The sequence below is a fragment of the Schistocerca piceifrons genome, chromosome 2 (assembly GCF_021461385.2).
Source record: "Schistocerca piceifrons isolate TAMUIC-IGC-003096 chromosome 2, iqSchPice1.1, whole genome shotgun sequence".
NCBI classification, from domain to species: domain Eukaryota; kingdom Metazoa; phylum Arthropoda; class Insecta; order Orthoptera; family Acrididae; genus Schistocerca; species Schistocerca piceifrons.
In genome coordinates this window covers 237,071,340-237,088,894 of record NC_060139.1, presented here as the reverse complement: position 1 = coordinate 237,088,894, position 17,555 = coordinate 237,071,340, and the positions used below count along the sequence as shown (strand labels likewise).

Sequence of the window (17,555 nt, the reverse complement as noted above, 5' to 3'; positions counted from 1 at the left end):
GTGGCAATATGGGTGAGGATAGCAACAAGCAATCTGTATTTTTGTAGCTGGTTTGATGCCGCCCGCCAGGAATCCCTGTCAAGTGCCAACCTCTCCATCTCAGAGTAGCAGTCGCAAATTATGACCACAGTTATTTGCTGGATGTACTTCAGTCTCTGTCTTCCTCTACAGTTCTTACCCTCTGCAACTCTCTCTAGTACCATGGAAGTTATTCCCCGATGTCTTAACAGTTGTCCTTTCATCCTGTCCCATCTTCTTGTCAGTGTTTTCCATATATTCCTTTCCTCGCCGATTCTGCTGAGAACACTGCGCACCTAATCAGTCCATCTAATTTTCCTCCAGGATGGTTTCGTCTGGAAGATACTACCAACGTAATAATTCTGCACAGGAGCACCATACAGATTATATCTAAGCAGTGGAAACACGCCAAGAGTCCAGAAGTGACACGACATCTGAAGTGCTTCGATTCTCTTCTGTTCCGGTTTTCCCACAGTCGATGTTTCACTACCATACAATGCTGTGCTCCAAACGTACATTCTCAGACATTTCTTCCTCAAACTAAGGTCTACGTTTGATTATAGCAGACTTCTTTTGGCCAGGAACGCCCTTCTTGCCAGGCTAGTCTGTTTTTTATGTGCTCCTTGCTCCGTCCTCATGAGTTATTTTGCTGCCTAGATAGCAGAATTCTATAACTTCATCTACTTCGTGATCACCAATCCTGAAGTTAAGTTTCTCGCTGTTCTCGTTTCTGCTTCTTCTCATTACTTTCGTCTTTCTTCGATTTACTCTCAATCCATACTCTGTATTCATTGTACCGTTTATTTAATTCACCAGGTCCTGTAATTCTTCTTCACTTCCACTAATGATAACAATGTCATCAGCGAATCTTATCATTCATATCATTTCAGCTTGAATTTTAATTCCATTATTGAACCTTTCTTTTATATCCTACACCGCTTATTCGATGTGTAGATTGAACTGTACGAGCGAAAGTATACAACCTTATACCCTTTTTAATCTGAGCACTTCATTTTTGGTCTTAACTTCGCATCCCAAAGCATTCAGTCGCGCCGCCATTCTATCTGTGTCTTGAACTGGAGAGAATGACAGGCATTTGAGTTTCAGAGAAACCGCGACCCGCTCTTTGTGATGGAAATCGGTTGGCAACCTGCCCGCTGATTAACTCGTCGAGTTCTGGCACGGGGTGCGCCGTTCCTGTGGCGTGGCGGCTGAGTGACTTCGGGTGGAAGTTTCGCCGATGCAGGGAGCTGGGGTCTAGATAGCCTCTGCCCGCTGAGCGACTTCGACCGATGGACTGCAGGCTGTCTACGATCCGGATGGACGAGGCTGCCCTCGTGGACTCTTAGGCGCCTAGAACTCTTCGTCCACTGTCCTGTTCTACCCCTGGGGGGTGATTGGGATGACAGAAGTGACCACGGTGTCAGAGGTGATGGTACTGACTGCAGATTGCCGTTCGGCATCAGGATGCCTTGCACCAGCTACGCACACAAGCGCACGATATATGGACAACGAGCACGTGCGGGGGTGCTCAGCTCCGGAGGCCCTGGACGGTCTACGCTCGTCTTCACAACCGGCAGCTACCGTGACAACAGGCCACCAGGACAGCAGGGGGCAGAGGGCGTGATCGGGGTGTCAGCGCATTCCGCGACCGACTGCTTTTGGGCAGGCGCGCCGATGTGCTTTATAAGGTTGCTTGAATAAACATCTGTCAATGCTACCTCTGTTTCACAGCACGCCCTGGGGTGAATCTCATCACTCTCTCACCAAGCCAGGTCGTTATAATAGGTACATATTAAGGCTCGTAGTGCCACTGATCGGCGATCAAATTGTGCTCTGGAAGCCTGTCTGTGTGTTTTTACCCACTAGGTGGCAAGTGTGCTGAGTTTAGAGGTGAAGTGTTGTGTCCTCGCCAATGAACACAGCTGGAACTGGCGGGCTAAGATTGTTTCGGACTGGCACCATAGGCGGCGCTTTCAAGTTCACCGCCAACAACAAGGGAGGCCTAATCAGCAACTTCCACGCCGCCGTCAATGAGATGGACTTCCGCGTTGTGAGTGGCCACAGGCAGCAATGTACGGTTCATGTCCAACTTTGGCGTACTACAGTTCTAGTACAGTGTTCCAGGGTTGCTGTCCGTAACTACAGTTCGTAGGGAAGATCTGCCTGAGCGACTTAGTCTACAAATGGAGTCACCTATAGCCTTCGGATCGGGACAAGTTTACTACAGTGATTGAAAGTGTGGCGCCCAGAACAAACATAGAAATGTTGACATTGTATTCAGTAACGCGCGCCTTGAAGGCCACTGCTTAGTTGCATCCGCCCGCAAACATGTCGAACGAGTTGTTGTACAACTTGAGTATCGCAGTGCAATAAGTGTATATTTGCCTGTCACCAATTTGTTTGCACTTTCACAGTTCCTCTGTCTACCTTGGAGCACCTAAACCTGTACGACTTGCGCGAGTCGTTCTATCCGGACGACGCATACACATCAGAGCAGTGTTTGCAATATTCATTCTAAGGTGCAAGCATGCCCTGCCGACGAGTATGCACTCCTGTTCAACAAGTTCAGCCATTAGAACAAGGTCGCATTGTGGGCCTACAGGGAGCTGCGTGAATATATCGATGGATTGCTTCAGATGTTGGGTACAGTGTATCGGTGCTGTTTTGCTGCTTTCAGCTGTGGTCTATGGAACATTCCCACATCCGGAGACCAGGTTCTGGATGTCCATGTGGTACAAACGCACATGAAGGTCAGCTACGTTGGGAGAGCAGCAGTGGCTGACTAAACATCGTCCAAGGTAGAAATCTGGACACATGTTGGACCGGATGTGTCACGAAGGATCATTGGGAAACAGTCTGTTTGCAGCGGGATGAAGATCACGTGTGCCTCTGGCCAGGCTACCACTGACAACATGACACTTCCGAGCAGGGCTTCTCCGGTGCCGTGAAAGGGCCGAATAGAGAGTGGAATGGCGCTCTGCTGTCTTCAGTGATAACAGTATTTCCTGTCTGTATGCGAGTAATGAACGTACACGTGTACGGCGCAGGTGTGATGACGGGCCTGCCCGCATTGTATTCGCCCATGACGCATAGGTCCCACCCCAAACTTCATTGTGTGGGGTCCATCAGTTACAACTCGCGATCACACTCGGCGTTTCTGCAGGGTAAAGTAACCAACGCCCACTACATTTCACATGCTGTTATCCCTCTGCTACTGTCGTTCCTTCGACAGGAACGTGGTATACTTTTTCAGTGCGACATCACACGTCCACAGACGGTTAATGCGACTCAACGTGCTGTTCGTGGTGTACAGCTGTCCTGGCCAAAGAGAGCACCAGATCTTTCGCCAAATGAACACATGGTGAAGGGGAGCCTGCGAGAACCGTCGCCGAATTGTAACAAAATGAGCAAGGTGCTTTTTACGATCGCTCACAGACGAGAATATAGCCTTGCGTCGTCGCCAGAGGGGGTTCAATATGAACTGTTGCCACTGTCTGAGCACTCTTTATTCTAATATGTGTGTTCCACTTGGTCTGAATTTGTTATCATGTACTTCTCTAAAGACGAACTATCTGTCACATCACTTGCCAATAAAATGGCCCTCTTCTTATAGCTGTTGCATTTTTTTCCGCCAGTATATATTCAGGAATACAGAGATTCAGGTCGCTGAGGAATAAAATAAATAGGAACTGCAAGGACGCTAAGAGGAAATGGCTGCATGAAAAATGTGAAGAACTCTAAAAAGAAATTATTGTCAGAAGGACTGGCTCAGCATGTAGGAAAGTCAAAACAGCCTTCGGTGAAATTAAAAGCAAGGGTGTTAACAATAAGAGTGCAACGAGAATTCCACTGTTAAATGAAGAGCAAAGAGCGGACAGGTGTAAACGGTACACAGAAGGCCTCTATGAGGGGAAAGATTTGTCTGGTGTAATAGAAGATAACACAGGGGGCGATTTAGAAGAGATAGGGGACCCAATATTAGAATCAGAATTAAAGAGACCTTTGGAGGTCTTAAGATCAATTAAGGCAGAAGGGATAGATAACATTCCAACAGAATTTGTAAAATCTATGGGGGAAGTTGCAACAGAACAACTATCCACGTTGGTGTGAATGTGGCGACATACCATCTGACTTTCGGAAAAACATCATCCACACAATTCCTAAGACTCCACGAGCTGACAAGTGCGAGAATTATCGCACAATCAGCTTAACGGCTCATGCATCCACGTTGCCGATAAGAATAATATACAAAAGAATGGAAAAGAAAATTGAGGATGTGTTAGATGACGATCAGTTTGGCTTCAGGAAAGGTTAAGGCACCAGAGAGGCAATTCTGACATTGCGGTTGATAATAGAAGCGAGACTAAAGAAAAATCAAGACACTTTCATAGGACTTGTCGACCGGGAAAAAGCGTTCGACAATGTAAAACGTTGCAAGATGTTCCAAATTCTGAGACAAATAGGATTAATAGGGAGAGAAAGGTAATATACGATATGTACAAGAGCCAATAGGGAATAATAAGAGTGGACAACCGAGAACGAAGTGCTCGGTTTAAAAAGGGTGTAAGACGGATGTAGTCATTCGCCCCTACTGTTCAGTCTATACATCGAACCAGCAATGACGGAAATAAAAGAAAGGTTCAAGAGTGGAATTAAAATTCAAAGTGAAATGGTTCGCTCATGACATTGTTATCCTCAGTGAAAGTGGACAAGGTTTTACAGGATCTGCTGAATGGAATGAACAGCCTAATGGGTGCAGAAAATGGATTCAGAGTATATCGAAGAAAGACAATATATTGAGACATAGCAGAAATGAGAACAGCTAGAAACCTAACATCAGAACTAATTGTCACGAAGTAGATGAATTTAAGGAGTTCTACTAGCTAGGCAGCAAAGTAACCAACGACGGACGGAGCAAGGACGACATCAAAAGCAGACTAGCACTGGTGGAAAGGGCATTCCAAGCCAAGAGAACTCTACTAGTATCAAACACAGGCCTTAATTTGAGGAAGAAAGTTCTGAGAATGTACGTTTGGAGCACAGCATTGTACGGTAGTAAAATACAGACTGTGGGAAAACCGGAACAGAAGAGAATCGAAGTATTTGCTACAGACGAATGTTGGAATTTAGATAGACTGATAAGGCAAGGAATGAGAAGGTTCTGAGGAGAATCGGAGATGAAAGAAATACGTGGAAAACACTGACAAGGAGAAGGGACGGGATGGTAGGACATCACGGAATAACTTCCATGGTACTAGAGGGAGCTGTAGAGCGCAGAAACTGTAGATGAAGACAGAGATTGGAATACATCCAGCAAATAATTCAGGACGTAGGTTGCAAGTGCTACTCTGAGATGAAGAGGTTGGCACAGGGGAGGTATTCGTGGCGGGCAGCATCAAACCAGTCAGAAGAATGATGACTAAAAAGAAAAAAAATGGTTTGGCGACCATTCAGCCACGTTGTCTAAATTCGACAGAACCTCTAAGTCACCCAATGTTAATCCCACATAAAATGTCTGGGACTATCTGGAACAGCGGGTGAAAGGTAGCAGTCAACATCAGCGCAATTTTGCAGCTCAGCATGGACGAGCGGCTTCAGCTGGACACGGCATACCCGAAGCAACTCTTGGACTCTACTGCCGTATTGCCATATTGAGGCAATTATCAATCCTGTCGCGTTCGCCCTCATGGCTGTGAGCACTTGCCCGCGGAAGTCTGAAGATTCCAGTGTTGAGTCCCGGCACGGCACACGGTTGTAATCTGCCAGGAAGTTCCAAATCAGCGCACACTCCGCTACAAACTGAAAATTCATTTGGGATTTGTGGGCCCAGGAAATCAGAATCATTAGATTTGTGGAAGGTGAGGCTCCGTCACAATGAGATGGCTGACTGTCTGCGGCAACAGGTTCTTAGGAAAGAAAGGACCAGATCTATTGACTGCAAGTTTACCCGTCTTCAGTCCTTCGGATTTTTATGTGTAGAAACACATAAAGTACTTAGTTTATCCGACTAGTGCCTATTACTGTATCATTGTAGTCTGTGAACGCTTGCAATCCCTTCAGTGGATTTTTTTAGAGGCTGCGATATATTGTGGTCAATTGCTTAATGTATTTGTAAAAGTGAAAGGAGCATCTTTCGAACATTTTCCAAGAACAGGTATCAATGGTAAATATTTTTATGAACAGTCAGTTGCAAAGAGAAAACATTCCATTGTGTGTTGCTCGGACGATAACGACGCAAAAATCAGACATTTCAGGGACTATGTTTATCGGAAGCGTTTTGCTAGTTTTATGTGGGGAAACTCACTTGAAAATTTGTACAAATATTCTTTTGTGCGATCTGTGAAGCTTAAAGATGTACAGTGCTCAATTATACCGAATCGGAGCCATTTCAGTTAATGCTATATAAGCATTGCGAAGCAATGAAATTTCATTATCTGGCAGGCTACGTGCAAGCTTCCACTCCTTCCTTGCTATATTTCAGTGTTTATAAGTGTTCAGAAATTTGAGGAAAAGTAATCTGAAATTATTTAGTCGAGGATGAAGAACATAGAGGAAAAAATGTAAAGCTAAGAGCTCTGGAAATGTACCTATTACAAAGTCCATGTTTCCGCTTCGACTTTAAACCATCTGATTATTTTTCATTGCGATACTATTTTCACTGTGGTTAATATCATTCTGTAAGTTTTCACATGAAAATTTCTACAGCTTAAATGAAACATTGTATAGGAAAACTGCCGTTTCTTACCATTCACAGGCTATTGTTCACCGTAAACGCTTGAGACACTTTTAAACTCGAATGCAACGTCCTTCAAAACCCCTTATTGTCATCTTACCCTCTCAGTTCTCTATTTAACCACGCTTTCTCTCGTTCCGCTTCCATTGCTTACCCATCTTCGAAATTAATTTCATTTTTAATATTCACTGAAGTCAATATAACTCTGTGCGCTTAAAATTCGCGACGTGTTCCACTGATTCGCTCGAATCACACCAGAACAAATTCTGCGCGCTCAAATCACAAAACCCGCATCGTCAGCACAGTAACGATCAACGAATGCCTGCCTTCCTAGAAACTTGGCTCCTTGTACGTGGAAGAAATGATGTATTGTACTGTATGGAACTGGGGACCTAGAAACGGCGGAGAGGCTTTGTCTCCGCCGTAGCAGTGGTTCACAACCCCACCAGAGGCCACAGCAGTCCACCCATAACACCGCCGCCCCACACCGAACCCAGGGTTATTGTGCTGTTCGGCCCCCTGTGGACCTCCCGGAAACGTCTCACAACAGACGAGTGTAACCCCCCCCCCCCCAATGTTGGCGTGGTAGAGTAATTATGGTGTACGCGTACGTGGAGAAAGTTTTTTTGCGCAGCAATCACCGACATAGTGTAACTGAGGCGGAATGAGGGGAACCAGCTCGCATTCACCGAGGCAGATGGAAAAATGCCTTAAAAACCATCCACATACTGGCCGGCACACCGGACCTCAACACTAATCTGCCGGGAAGATTCCGGCCAGGGACCGGCACGCCTTCCCGCCCGGAAAGCAGTGCGTTAGACCGCACAGCTAACCCCGGCCGAGCACCGATACGGTTACGCACACGATAAAATTGTTACTCGTAGACCTACTATAGAACTACACTTACGCTTACATACTCCAGTTTGTAAGTTTGTTCGAAAACCACACCCACACTAATGGTAAATGAGCACAGGTTCAGTTCTGGAGCAGATGGAGGGGATGGTAACTGCTTGTTGCCGTCAATGGCGGTCATACACCCTGTTAAGAATCATGTTCCCCTTCCATAATGGCCGGCCGGTGTGGTCGAACAGTTCTAGGCACTTCAGTCTGGAACGCGCGACCGCTACGGTCGCAGTTTCGAATCCTGCCTCAGGCATGGATGTGTGTGATGTCCTTAGGTTAGTGAGGTTTAAGTAGTTCTAAGTTCTAGGGGACTGATGACCTCAGATGTTAAGTCCCATAGTACTCAGAGCCATTTGAACCATTTGAACTACTTGTTACTGTCTTCCCTCCCCACCCCATTCCCTTTCCGCCAGCAAAGTTTACTTGCAGTTACCCACAATTTTAATGTACTGTCGATGCTTGCACTTTAATAATAATAAAAACAAAACATATAAAATGTTTTCGTACATCAATAATAATTATATCGTTTACATCAGTAGCTGCTAAGTGTCTTTAGCGTAATATCCAAGAAATTACATTCGTCCAAATATTTGAGTAAAACACGTGTCATGCAATTAATTTAAGAAATATAATAGTAACACGCTCCCACAACTAAATGGTTCAAATGTCTCTAAGCACTATGGGACTTAACATTGAAGGTCATCAGTCCCCTACACTTAGAACTACTTAAACCTAACTAACCTAAGGACATCAAACACATCCATGCCCGAGGCAGGATTCGAACCTGCGACCGTAGCAGCAGCGCGGTTCCGGATTGGAGCGCCTAGAACCGCTCGGCCACATCGGCCGGCTCTCCCACAACTCTTACAACGTTTGTGATCTGTTTAACTGTATTGTGGTGTGGTTCTGACACATTTCATTCATATACTGAAAGTTGCTTCAGCACTTCGTTGAAGTCCAGAGACAATAAAGAAGCCTGGCACAAGTGTGGTCATTCACAACTATCTTTTCACTTACGTAGCAGAAATTAGGTTGCGCTTGCAAAACTATTATTGAGAGTACACGAAAAATTCAGCTCCTATTTTTCGAAACATACACCTCGGATCTTTTCTGGCAGTCGTCCTAAGTATTTCACTAGATCATTGTCGTGAACACTGAACTATAATCTCGGTTACTCACTTACGTACTTCATCACATGGGGCAAGCAGTGTATATGCAATCAGAAACACAGTTTATGAAACGTGAGGTGAAACCACCCAACACTACAATAAACTCCGTCCGAATATGGCTCGGAAGGCACATGGTTCCGACTGACCGCCGTGTCATCCTCAGACGTTAGGCGTTACTGTATGCGGGTATGGATGGGCATGTGGCCATCACACCGCTTTCCAGGCCGTTGTCAGCTCTGATGACTGCAGCCGCTACTTCTCAGTCAAGTAGCTCCTTAATTAGCATATCACAAAGGCTGAGTGCACCCCGCTTGCCAGAAACGTGTGTCATACACGGATGGTCGCCCATCCAACTGCTAGCCAAGTCCGCGAGCGGTTAAATTCGGTGATTTGACAGGAATTAATGTTACCACTGTGGCAAGGCTGTTAGCCATAATTTTCAATACTGGTTCTATTCCCGGTCGGGTTGGAGATTTTCCCCGCTCGTGTACTGGGTATTGTGTTGTCCTCATCGTCATTTCATCCTCATCACCGGCACGCAAGTCGCCCAATGTGGCGTCGACTGAAATAAGACTTGCACTCGGCGGCCGAACCTTCCCGGATGGGGCCTCCCGGCCAACGATGCCACACGACGACCATTTTATTTCCATACTCGGATCTATTTCTAGTGTAACGGGCTGCACTGGATACTACTGATAATTAAATCTTAAACTAGACGTCTTTGTTTTATTCACTATTTCATTTCATACACTGTAAGTTTCAGTGGCTGTGCCATGACCATAAGATGGTGAACTGCATAAATTACAATCTCGTTGTGGTTAGTGAAGTAGAAAAATGACCTTCAGTCGCAGTGAGGAACAGATTGTGTGTGTGTGTGCTCTAGGGATGAAAAACTTCTTTAGTATTCATCCAGAATATGAAAAATAGAAAACAAATGTCTTCACTGTAAATAAGATTGACTTCGTGGAACATGAAGTATACAGGGTGATTAGTCGATGATGTAACAGTCTTTCAGGGATGACGGAGAAGGGAAATGTGTCAGTTAGAGGTGACGCACACTTGTCCGGACACGACTGAGTCGGAAGTTAGAAGCGAAAATCGTTCTGATACTCCTGACAGTGGAATAGACGTACCAGTACCGTTGTTGCTGACAGTGTAGTCTATGCAACTTTCAGAGGTGGTAGTATGAGCCAAAACAAGAAAAAAAGCTCTAGTGAACATCGGCTCTAAAATGGATACCTTAAGAACTACCAGCGCAGGTTGAACATCGATAATGTGAAACACGTCTCTATTATTGAAGTGCTCACGGTAATTAAGGTGCGCCTTTTACACTCCAATGTTACCGGACAGCTTTTTCTTGTTTGCTCCATACTACATCTTCCAAAAATACGGAAACCAAAACGTTCGCAGTAGAAGAGAGCTGTTTCACGGATCGAAGATGAAGAAGCGCTCATATCGCTTGAGGTATGCGTTTCAGAGCTATGTTTAATAGACATTTTATTTCTTGTTTTGGTCCATACTACCACCTCCGAAAGTTTCCTACCCTACTGCTTTAGTAACAACAGTACTGATACATATTTTCCATAGTCAGAGGTATGAGAAGGATTTTCGATTATAACTTCCGACTCTGTTGTTTCTGGGCGAGGGTTCGTTGCCTCAAGTTAATTCAATTACACGTTGTCTTCTTTCTTTTTAGGCAACTTTTGCCCGCAGTTGCAGGTATACAAATTGCGCAGTCATAATAAGACTCTCATGTCAGTTGCAAAAGATGGTATTTAACATACGCAATTTGAAACACATTTATCCTTATCCATCACCTCTGAAAGTTTGTGACATCATCACCCTCTATAAATGAACATTTAGAGACTTTTGGCCAAGCTGGAAGCAAGGTTGCACTAAACGACGGAAAGCGAGAAGAGTTGGGTTGTTTGCGGGAAGAGACCAAACAGCGGGGTCACCTGTCTCATCGGATTAGGGAAGGATGGGGAAGGAAGTCGGCCGTGCCATTCAAAGGAACCATCCCGGCATTTACCTGGAGCGATTTAGGGAAATCACGGAATACCTAAATTAGGATGTCCGGACGCGGAATTGAACCGTCGTTCTCCCGAATTCCAGTTCAGTGTGCTAACCGCTGCGCCATCTCGCTCGGTAAGCGAGAAGACGTAAGGGATGTGCACAGGTGTAAAAGCTTTCTTCATTTTCAGAAAACTGCAGATATTCTATCAATCATAAGTGTACAAGTGAGGTTTCCACATCCAGGAAAACATGGACAATGAAAAATCTAGAAAAAAAGAAAACCCGAAGAGAATTTTTTGTGGTGCTACAGACGAACATTAAAAGAAATTATGTACAAGCAAGATAGGAAACGATATTCGATCAGACGAAAGGTAGAAGCCTGTCTACGATCGTTATCATACGAAGGGATAAGTTGAATGAATTAATTAGAGCTGACAAACGAAATTTAAAGAAAGTAATTTTTACGAAATGCCGTGAGTTTACAATAAACAGACCTGTATTTTTTGCCTGATTCAATCTTTCTGATCTCAGACAAAACGAAATTTATTACTGGAGCCTATATAGCATCATAGCTATTGTGGCATCAATAACTGCTATGTCCTTGACAGGTGCAACACACTGCAAGGCCAACCTCTAGCTTCCGGACAGGCGCAACCTAGTTACAGTTAGACACCATAGGGGGCGCACTGCCGGGGTAGGGAAGTCGCAACACCAACAAGGAGTTGAGCTACATGAATGGAAGTTTGTATGCGAGTTTCTACACCTGAAGGAAGATGTGTATTCCGATTGCGCGCCAGTCACATCAGGTTTGATTTAAATACACGCAGTAACAGACGTGAGCGTCAATTACCTTTGAGATTACACGTGATGAGTTTACGTTAGTCAAAAATGCCTTTAAGGCGACAAAGACGCAATTGTCAACACCTCACTGAATTTGAACGAGGTCGTGCAATAAGGTTGCGAGAAGCTGGACGTTTCTTCCGCGTTACTGCAGAAAGACTTGGCAGGAATGTAGGCATTGCACAAGATTGCTGGCAGCGAGAATGTAAGGTCGCAGGAAGATCAGGTTCCGAACGGCCACGTGGCACTACTGAGAGGGAAGACCATCGTGGTCGGCATATGGCTCTGGCACATCGTACTGCATCTCCAGCAGAAGTATGAGCAGCTGTTGGCACCACAGTGAACAACGAACTGTTATAAATCGGTTACTTCAAGGTCAGCTCCGAACTAGACGCCCCGCAACGGGCATTGCACTGACCCCAAACCACCGCCATTTGGTGTGAGGCGAGAGGTCGTTGGAGGGCGGGGTGGAGGTCTGTTGTGTTTTCTGATGGAAGATGGTTTTGTCTCTGTGCCAGTAATGGTCGTGTGCTGGTTAGAAGGCCAGTTGAGGGCCTGCAACTAACATGTCTGCGTGCTAGGCACACGGGACCTACACCTCGAGCTGTGGTAGGCGGTGCGATTTCGTATGACAGCAGGAGCACTCTGGTGGTTTTCGCACACACCCTGACTGCAAATTTGTTCGTGAATCTGTTGATTCGATCTGTTGTGCTGCCATTCGTGAACAGGTCTTTTCCAACAGGATAACGCTCACCCGCACACCGCCGTTGTAACCCAACAGGCTTTACAGAATGCCGACAAGTTGCCTTGGCCTGCTCGATCACCAGATCTGTCTCTAATCGAGTACATATGGGAAGTCATCGGATGATAAGTCCAGCGTCATCCACAAAAAACATTCACAGTCCCTGCATTGACCGACCAAATGCAACAAGCATGGAACTGCATCGCACAAACTGACATCCGGCACCTGTACAACATAATTCATGCACATCTGCATGCTTGTATTGAAGCTTCTAGCGGTTACACTGGTTGCTAATGTACCAACATTTAAAAAAAATGGCTCGCAGCACTATGGGACTTAACATCTGAGGTCATCAGTCCCCTAGACTGACAAGGGAACCTCCCCATCGCACCCCCCTCAGATTTAGTTATAAGTTGGCACAGTGGATAGGCCTTGAAAAACTGAACACAGATCAATCGAGAAAACAGGAAGAAGTTGTATAGAACTATGAAAAAAAAAATAATAAAATGTACAGACTGAGTAGTCCATGCGGAACATAAGCAACATCTAGGAGAATGTAGGCTCAGGAGCGTCGTGGTCCCGTGGTTAGCGTGAGTAGCTACAGAACGAAAGCTCCTTGGTTCAAGTCTTTCCTAGACTCAAAATTTTACTTTCTTTATTTTCGCAAAGTTATGATCTGTCCGTTCGTTCATTGACGTCTCTGTTCAATGTAATAAGTTTAGTGTCTGTGTTTTGCGACCGCACCGCAAAACCGTGCGATTAGTAGACGAAAGGACGTGCCTCTCCAATGGAAACCGAAAACATTTGATCGCAAGGTCATAGGTCAACCGATTCCTCCACAGGGAAACACGTCTGATATATTCTATACGACACTGGTGACGGCGTGTGCGTCATATGACAGGAATATGTTGTCGGCCCACCTAACTTGTGCACTTAACGAACGGGTAAAAAGATTCTTCTACCTTGCCAGATTTAGGTTTTCTTGTGGATATGATAATCACTCCCAAAAAAGTGATGAAAACATAAGAGTTTGTTACATAAACTGAAAATAAAAATTTAAACTTTTCCCCCGAGGGAAGATTTGAGCCTAGGACCTCTCGTTCTGTAGCTGCTCTCGCTAACCACGGGACCACGGCGCCCATTGACACCCATTGTCCTTGATGTTGCCTATCTTCAAATGGACTACTCAGTTTGTATATTTTACTAATTTTTTTCATAGTTCCACACAATTTCTTCCTGTTTTCTCAATTGATCTGTGTTCAGTTTTTCAAGGCTTATCCACTGTGCCAACTTATAACTAAATCTGAGGGGGGTGCGATGGGGAGGTTCCCTTGTGAGAACTACCAAAACCTAACTATGGACAGCACACACATCCATGCCCGAGGCAGGATTCGAACCGGCGACCGTGGCAGCAGCGCGGTTCCGGACTGAAGCGCCTAGAACCACTCGGCCTCAACGGCCGGCACCAACATTTCAAATTTGCAATGGTTTATCTCGCGCTTACATTAACCAGTGATCTTGCAATGTTAATCCCTTAAATAAGTTACCTAAATAAATGTACTTCCGAAATTTCATTGCTCTACATTAGTTATATTTTGGTGTTGCGATTTTTTTTACGCTTGTGTAGTTCCGAAGCGAGCGTCCATCCGCCAAACGTAGGTATAAGCACACGCACGGTACCGCTTCGTCACTATTCGCACGGTGTCAACAGCACTCCGGGACAGCATCCGGACTGTGTCTATAATCGTCGTCAACAAGAGCGAAACTAGACATTCCACGAGTGATCATAGTTATCGTTCGCTGCATTCAGGGAAAGACCAGTGTTCATAGATCTGTATAAGTGAAGCTTTAAGCATCTGTTCATACGAGGATTACGTAATCTGTACTTTCTCTGAATAAATGACTATAAATAGCTGCTAATTTTGGTTGCTTTCAGTTTTGACGTAGTTTGCCTAAACCTATTTGGCCCTACGAAGAGTTTGTATAGGTGCGGCTTGTTAGCGAGCCAACTCAGTAACATCAACTGCCGGCCGGAGTGGTCGCCGGCCCGGTAGCTCAGCGTGTCCGGTCGGAGGGTTTCGCTACTCTCTGTAATAAAAAAAACTGAGTGAACGGATCAACGAACAACCTGAACGACTGCCATCGGACGTCCGCGACGAACAAATTCAACGAACAATATAGAACAAAATTGGATAAAAAAAAGAGAGAGAGTGGCAGAGTGGTTCTAGGCGCTACAGTCTGGAACCGCGCGACCGCTACGGTCGCAGGTTCGAATCCTGCCTCGGGCATGGATGTGTGTGATGTCCTTAGGTTAGTTAGGTTTAAGTAGTTCTAAGTTCTAGGGAACTGATGACCTCAGAAGTTAAGTCCCATAGCGCTCAGAGCCATTTTTTGAACAGCAAGTACTTTCGGGGGGTAGGGCCGCGTCTCCTTCCACATTTATGTTGGACAGCAAGAGTATCTGGGTGTACACAACATTAATCAAAACAATATATATCAAAGGTCGTTATGCGTCAATGTCGTCAACAGGGTAAAACACATTTACCTGTTTGAATAAAGTTATTACACTGTCTGGTTTCACATTGTCGCCGTTATGTGGACTGAACTCTGGAAAATCTATTGGACACAAAAAAGCTGTAGGGGACAAAATAACAACTAAATGGATTGGAATATGTAGGAAGAACCCGTTAGCTTGCGTTTCATCACTTTTCTGTGTCGAAATTCCAAATGGTTCAAATGGCGCTGAGCACTATGGGACTTAACTTCTGAGGTCATCAGTCCCCTACTCTTAGATCTACTTAAACCTAACTAACCTAAGGACATTACAAACATCCGTGCCCGAGGTACGATTCGAACCTGCGACCGTAGCGGTCGCGCGATTCCAGACTGTAGCGCCTAGAACCGCTCGGCGACTCCGGCCGGCCCGAAAATTCCACCTGCGCACTTCGTCGATTAACTGGATACACAGGAAACGTCCTAGTAGCCCGTCTGTAGTAGCTTTCAGGAGGAACTATGCGTGGGAAACGTAGCAAGTGGAGATGTGGAGCGGAGTTGTGCTAGCCCGTATGAGCGGTTGCGCAGGCGTAGCGTCTTGTGCTGTACTTACCGAGGCGCACCTCTTGAAGCGAGCGGGCGCATGCGCGTCGCCCATGTCTGCCGGTGTGCACGTGACGTGACGTAACGCAACTGTGACGCTGTCGGCGGCAGGCTGCCTCGCTGATACGCACTGGCGGACTGACGCGCCCGACCTCGGACGGGCCCACGCAGAACACGCTACCCACTGTGTGTGTGTGTGTGTGTGTGTGTGAGAGAGAGAGAGGCACGCCCCACTCCACCCCAGTGGAAGCACAGCACGCGCACGTTTGCAGCTGCAGCTGCAGCACGCGACACGCTGCCTCTCCCGCCTACCCCCTCCCCCTTCACTCTCTCCACCGCCCCCTTCCCACCTTTGCCAATGCTGCCACTGCACTGGGAGTGATGCCCGTGGGAAAACTGCGCGATCGCGCTTTCCGCTCCAAGTGGCGTTGAGGTTCTTACGATGATTTACCGATACAGCAGTTCTGCAACAACAGCTGCAGAGAGAACACCGCAGTGCATAGCAGAGGGTAGCTAGGAATAATTTGCGATTTATATGGAAATACTGCTTCAGACTCGTCCGATATACCAGTTACTTCACGTTTACGTGAAGCATATTCCAACAAGCGTTTATTAAATCCTTTTTAAAGTTACTTGAAAACAGTCTGGTTAAAATGAGTTAAATTAAAGAAAAGCACAAGATAAAAAATTATGTCCATGCACAGGTTACTACAGTGCTGTTGTAATTTATTGTTTCATCATCATCATCATCATCACCACCACCCTGTACAGTTTCCAGCCACTGGCTGGGTCGCTGGGTCTGCTTGCAGCACAAGCCAATTCCCTTCGCCCACCTGCGTAACGGGCTTACCTGGCTTATGTTATTATATGGTACGTCAACCATTGCTTATCGTTCAAATGGTTCAAATGGCTCTAAGCACTATGGGACTTAACATCTGAGGTCATCAGTCCCCTAGACATAGAACTACTTAAACTTACGGACACACACATCCATGTCCGAGGCAGGATTCGAACCTGCGACCGTAGCAGCAGCGCGGTTCCGGACTGAAGTGACTAGAAACGCTCGGCCACAGCTGCTGATCGTCATGTAAAACATTACTGAAGTGTGTACTGTTTTTTGCATTTTGTGTGTTGATGTTAGGGGTTAGTGTCTCTCACTGAGCCAGCTTTACTTGGTATAATTGAGAACGTTAGCCGGTCACGGTAGCCGTGCGGTTCTAGGCGCTTCAGTCCGGAACCGCGCTACTGCTACGGTCGCAGGTTCGAATCCTGCCTCGGACGTGGATGTGTGTGATGTCCTTAGGTTAGTTTGGCTTAAGTAGTTCTAAGTTCTAGGGGACTGATGACCTCAGATGTTAAGTCCCATAGTGCTCAGAGCCATTTGAATTTGAAAACGTTATTATTTGTAACTTGGTTTTTGTTATTCTTAGATGTAAACAGAGTGCTATTCGCAGTAAAGAAGCAGATCTTGATGAAATATTTAGAAAAGATGGATCACAGCATTTAAATACGAGTCCCGTAGTACGCTCCGAGCATTTTATAGAGAAGGACTTCAAAAATAAGAACTTAACAAAACCAGGGGTAGGTATTGTTTGTAAAGCAATAAAACAAACTATACTTTAACGCCTGCTCAATGATTTGTTACATTATTGCTAACTCCTCGCTTCAGTATTTGGGCTGACTCTGTTCCTTCAATTTTACGCTATGGAAAGGAAAGTAATTTCAGACCAAGTCCAAAGAAAAGAAAGAGAGAAGGGGAAGTGGAACAAGAACAATCGGTCGCTGACACTCACGCTGAAGCAGACGATAGTTTCAGCTCCAAGTTGCAAAAAATTGCGAAAAATGGTTGCCATTTATGGTAAACTGCAGAGTTTTTCAGAAAACAGATTCGAGGCAGAAAGGAGTGTTTCGCGCTTTGATATCCGATTTGCGTATTTTAAAACGCAAAGTAGTAAACTATGAAAAACTGGAAACCTAAGGGAAGAAGGTATACCGAACAGGACATGAGATTTGTTTCGCCCCTTCATTTCTGGTC

At 45.6% G+C, this 17,555-nt stretch overlaps 1 protein-coding gene across 1 annotated transcript in view; it reads right to left on the bottom strand.

Annotated features, from left to right (window-relative positions):
• LOC124775278 overlaps positions 1-15,575 on the bottom strand; it is a 271,141-nt gene extending 255,566 nt beyond the window's left edge. The window contains exon 1 of the mRNA XM_047250116.1: positions 15,531-15,575. Within this exon, the coding sequence (XP_047106072.1) occupies positions 15,531-15,575 (45 nt within the window). The remainder of the gene's footprint in view (positions 1-15,530) is intronic.
• Between the last annotated feature and the right edge of the window lie 1,980 nt (positions 15,576-17,555).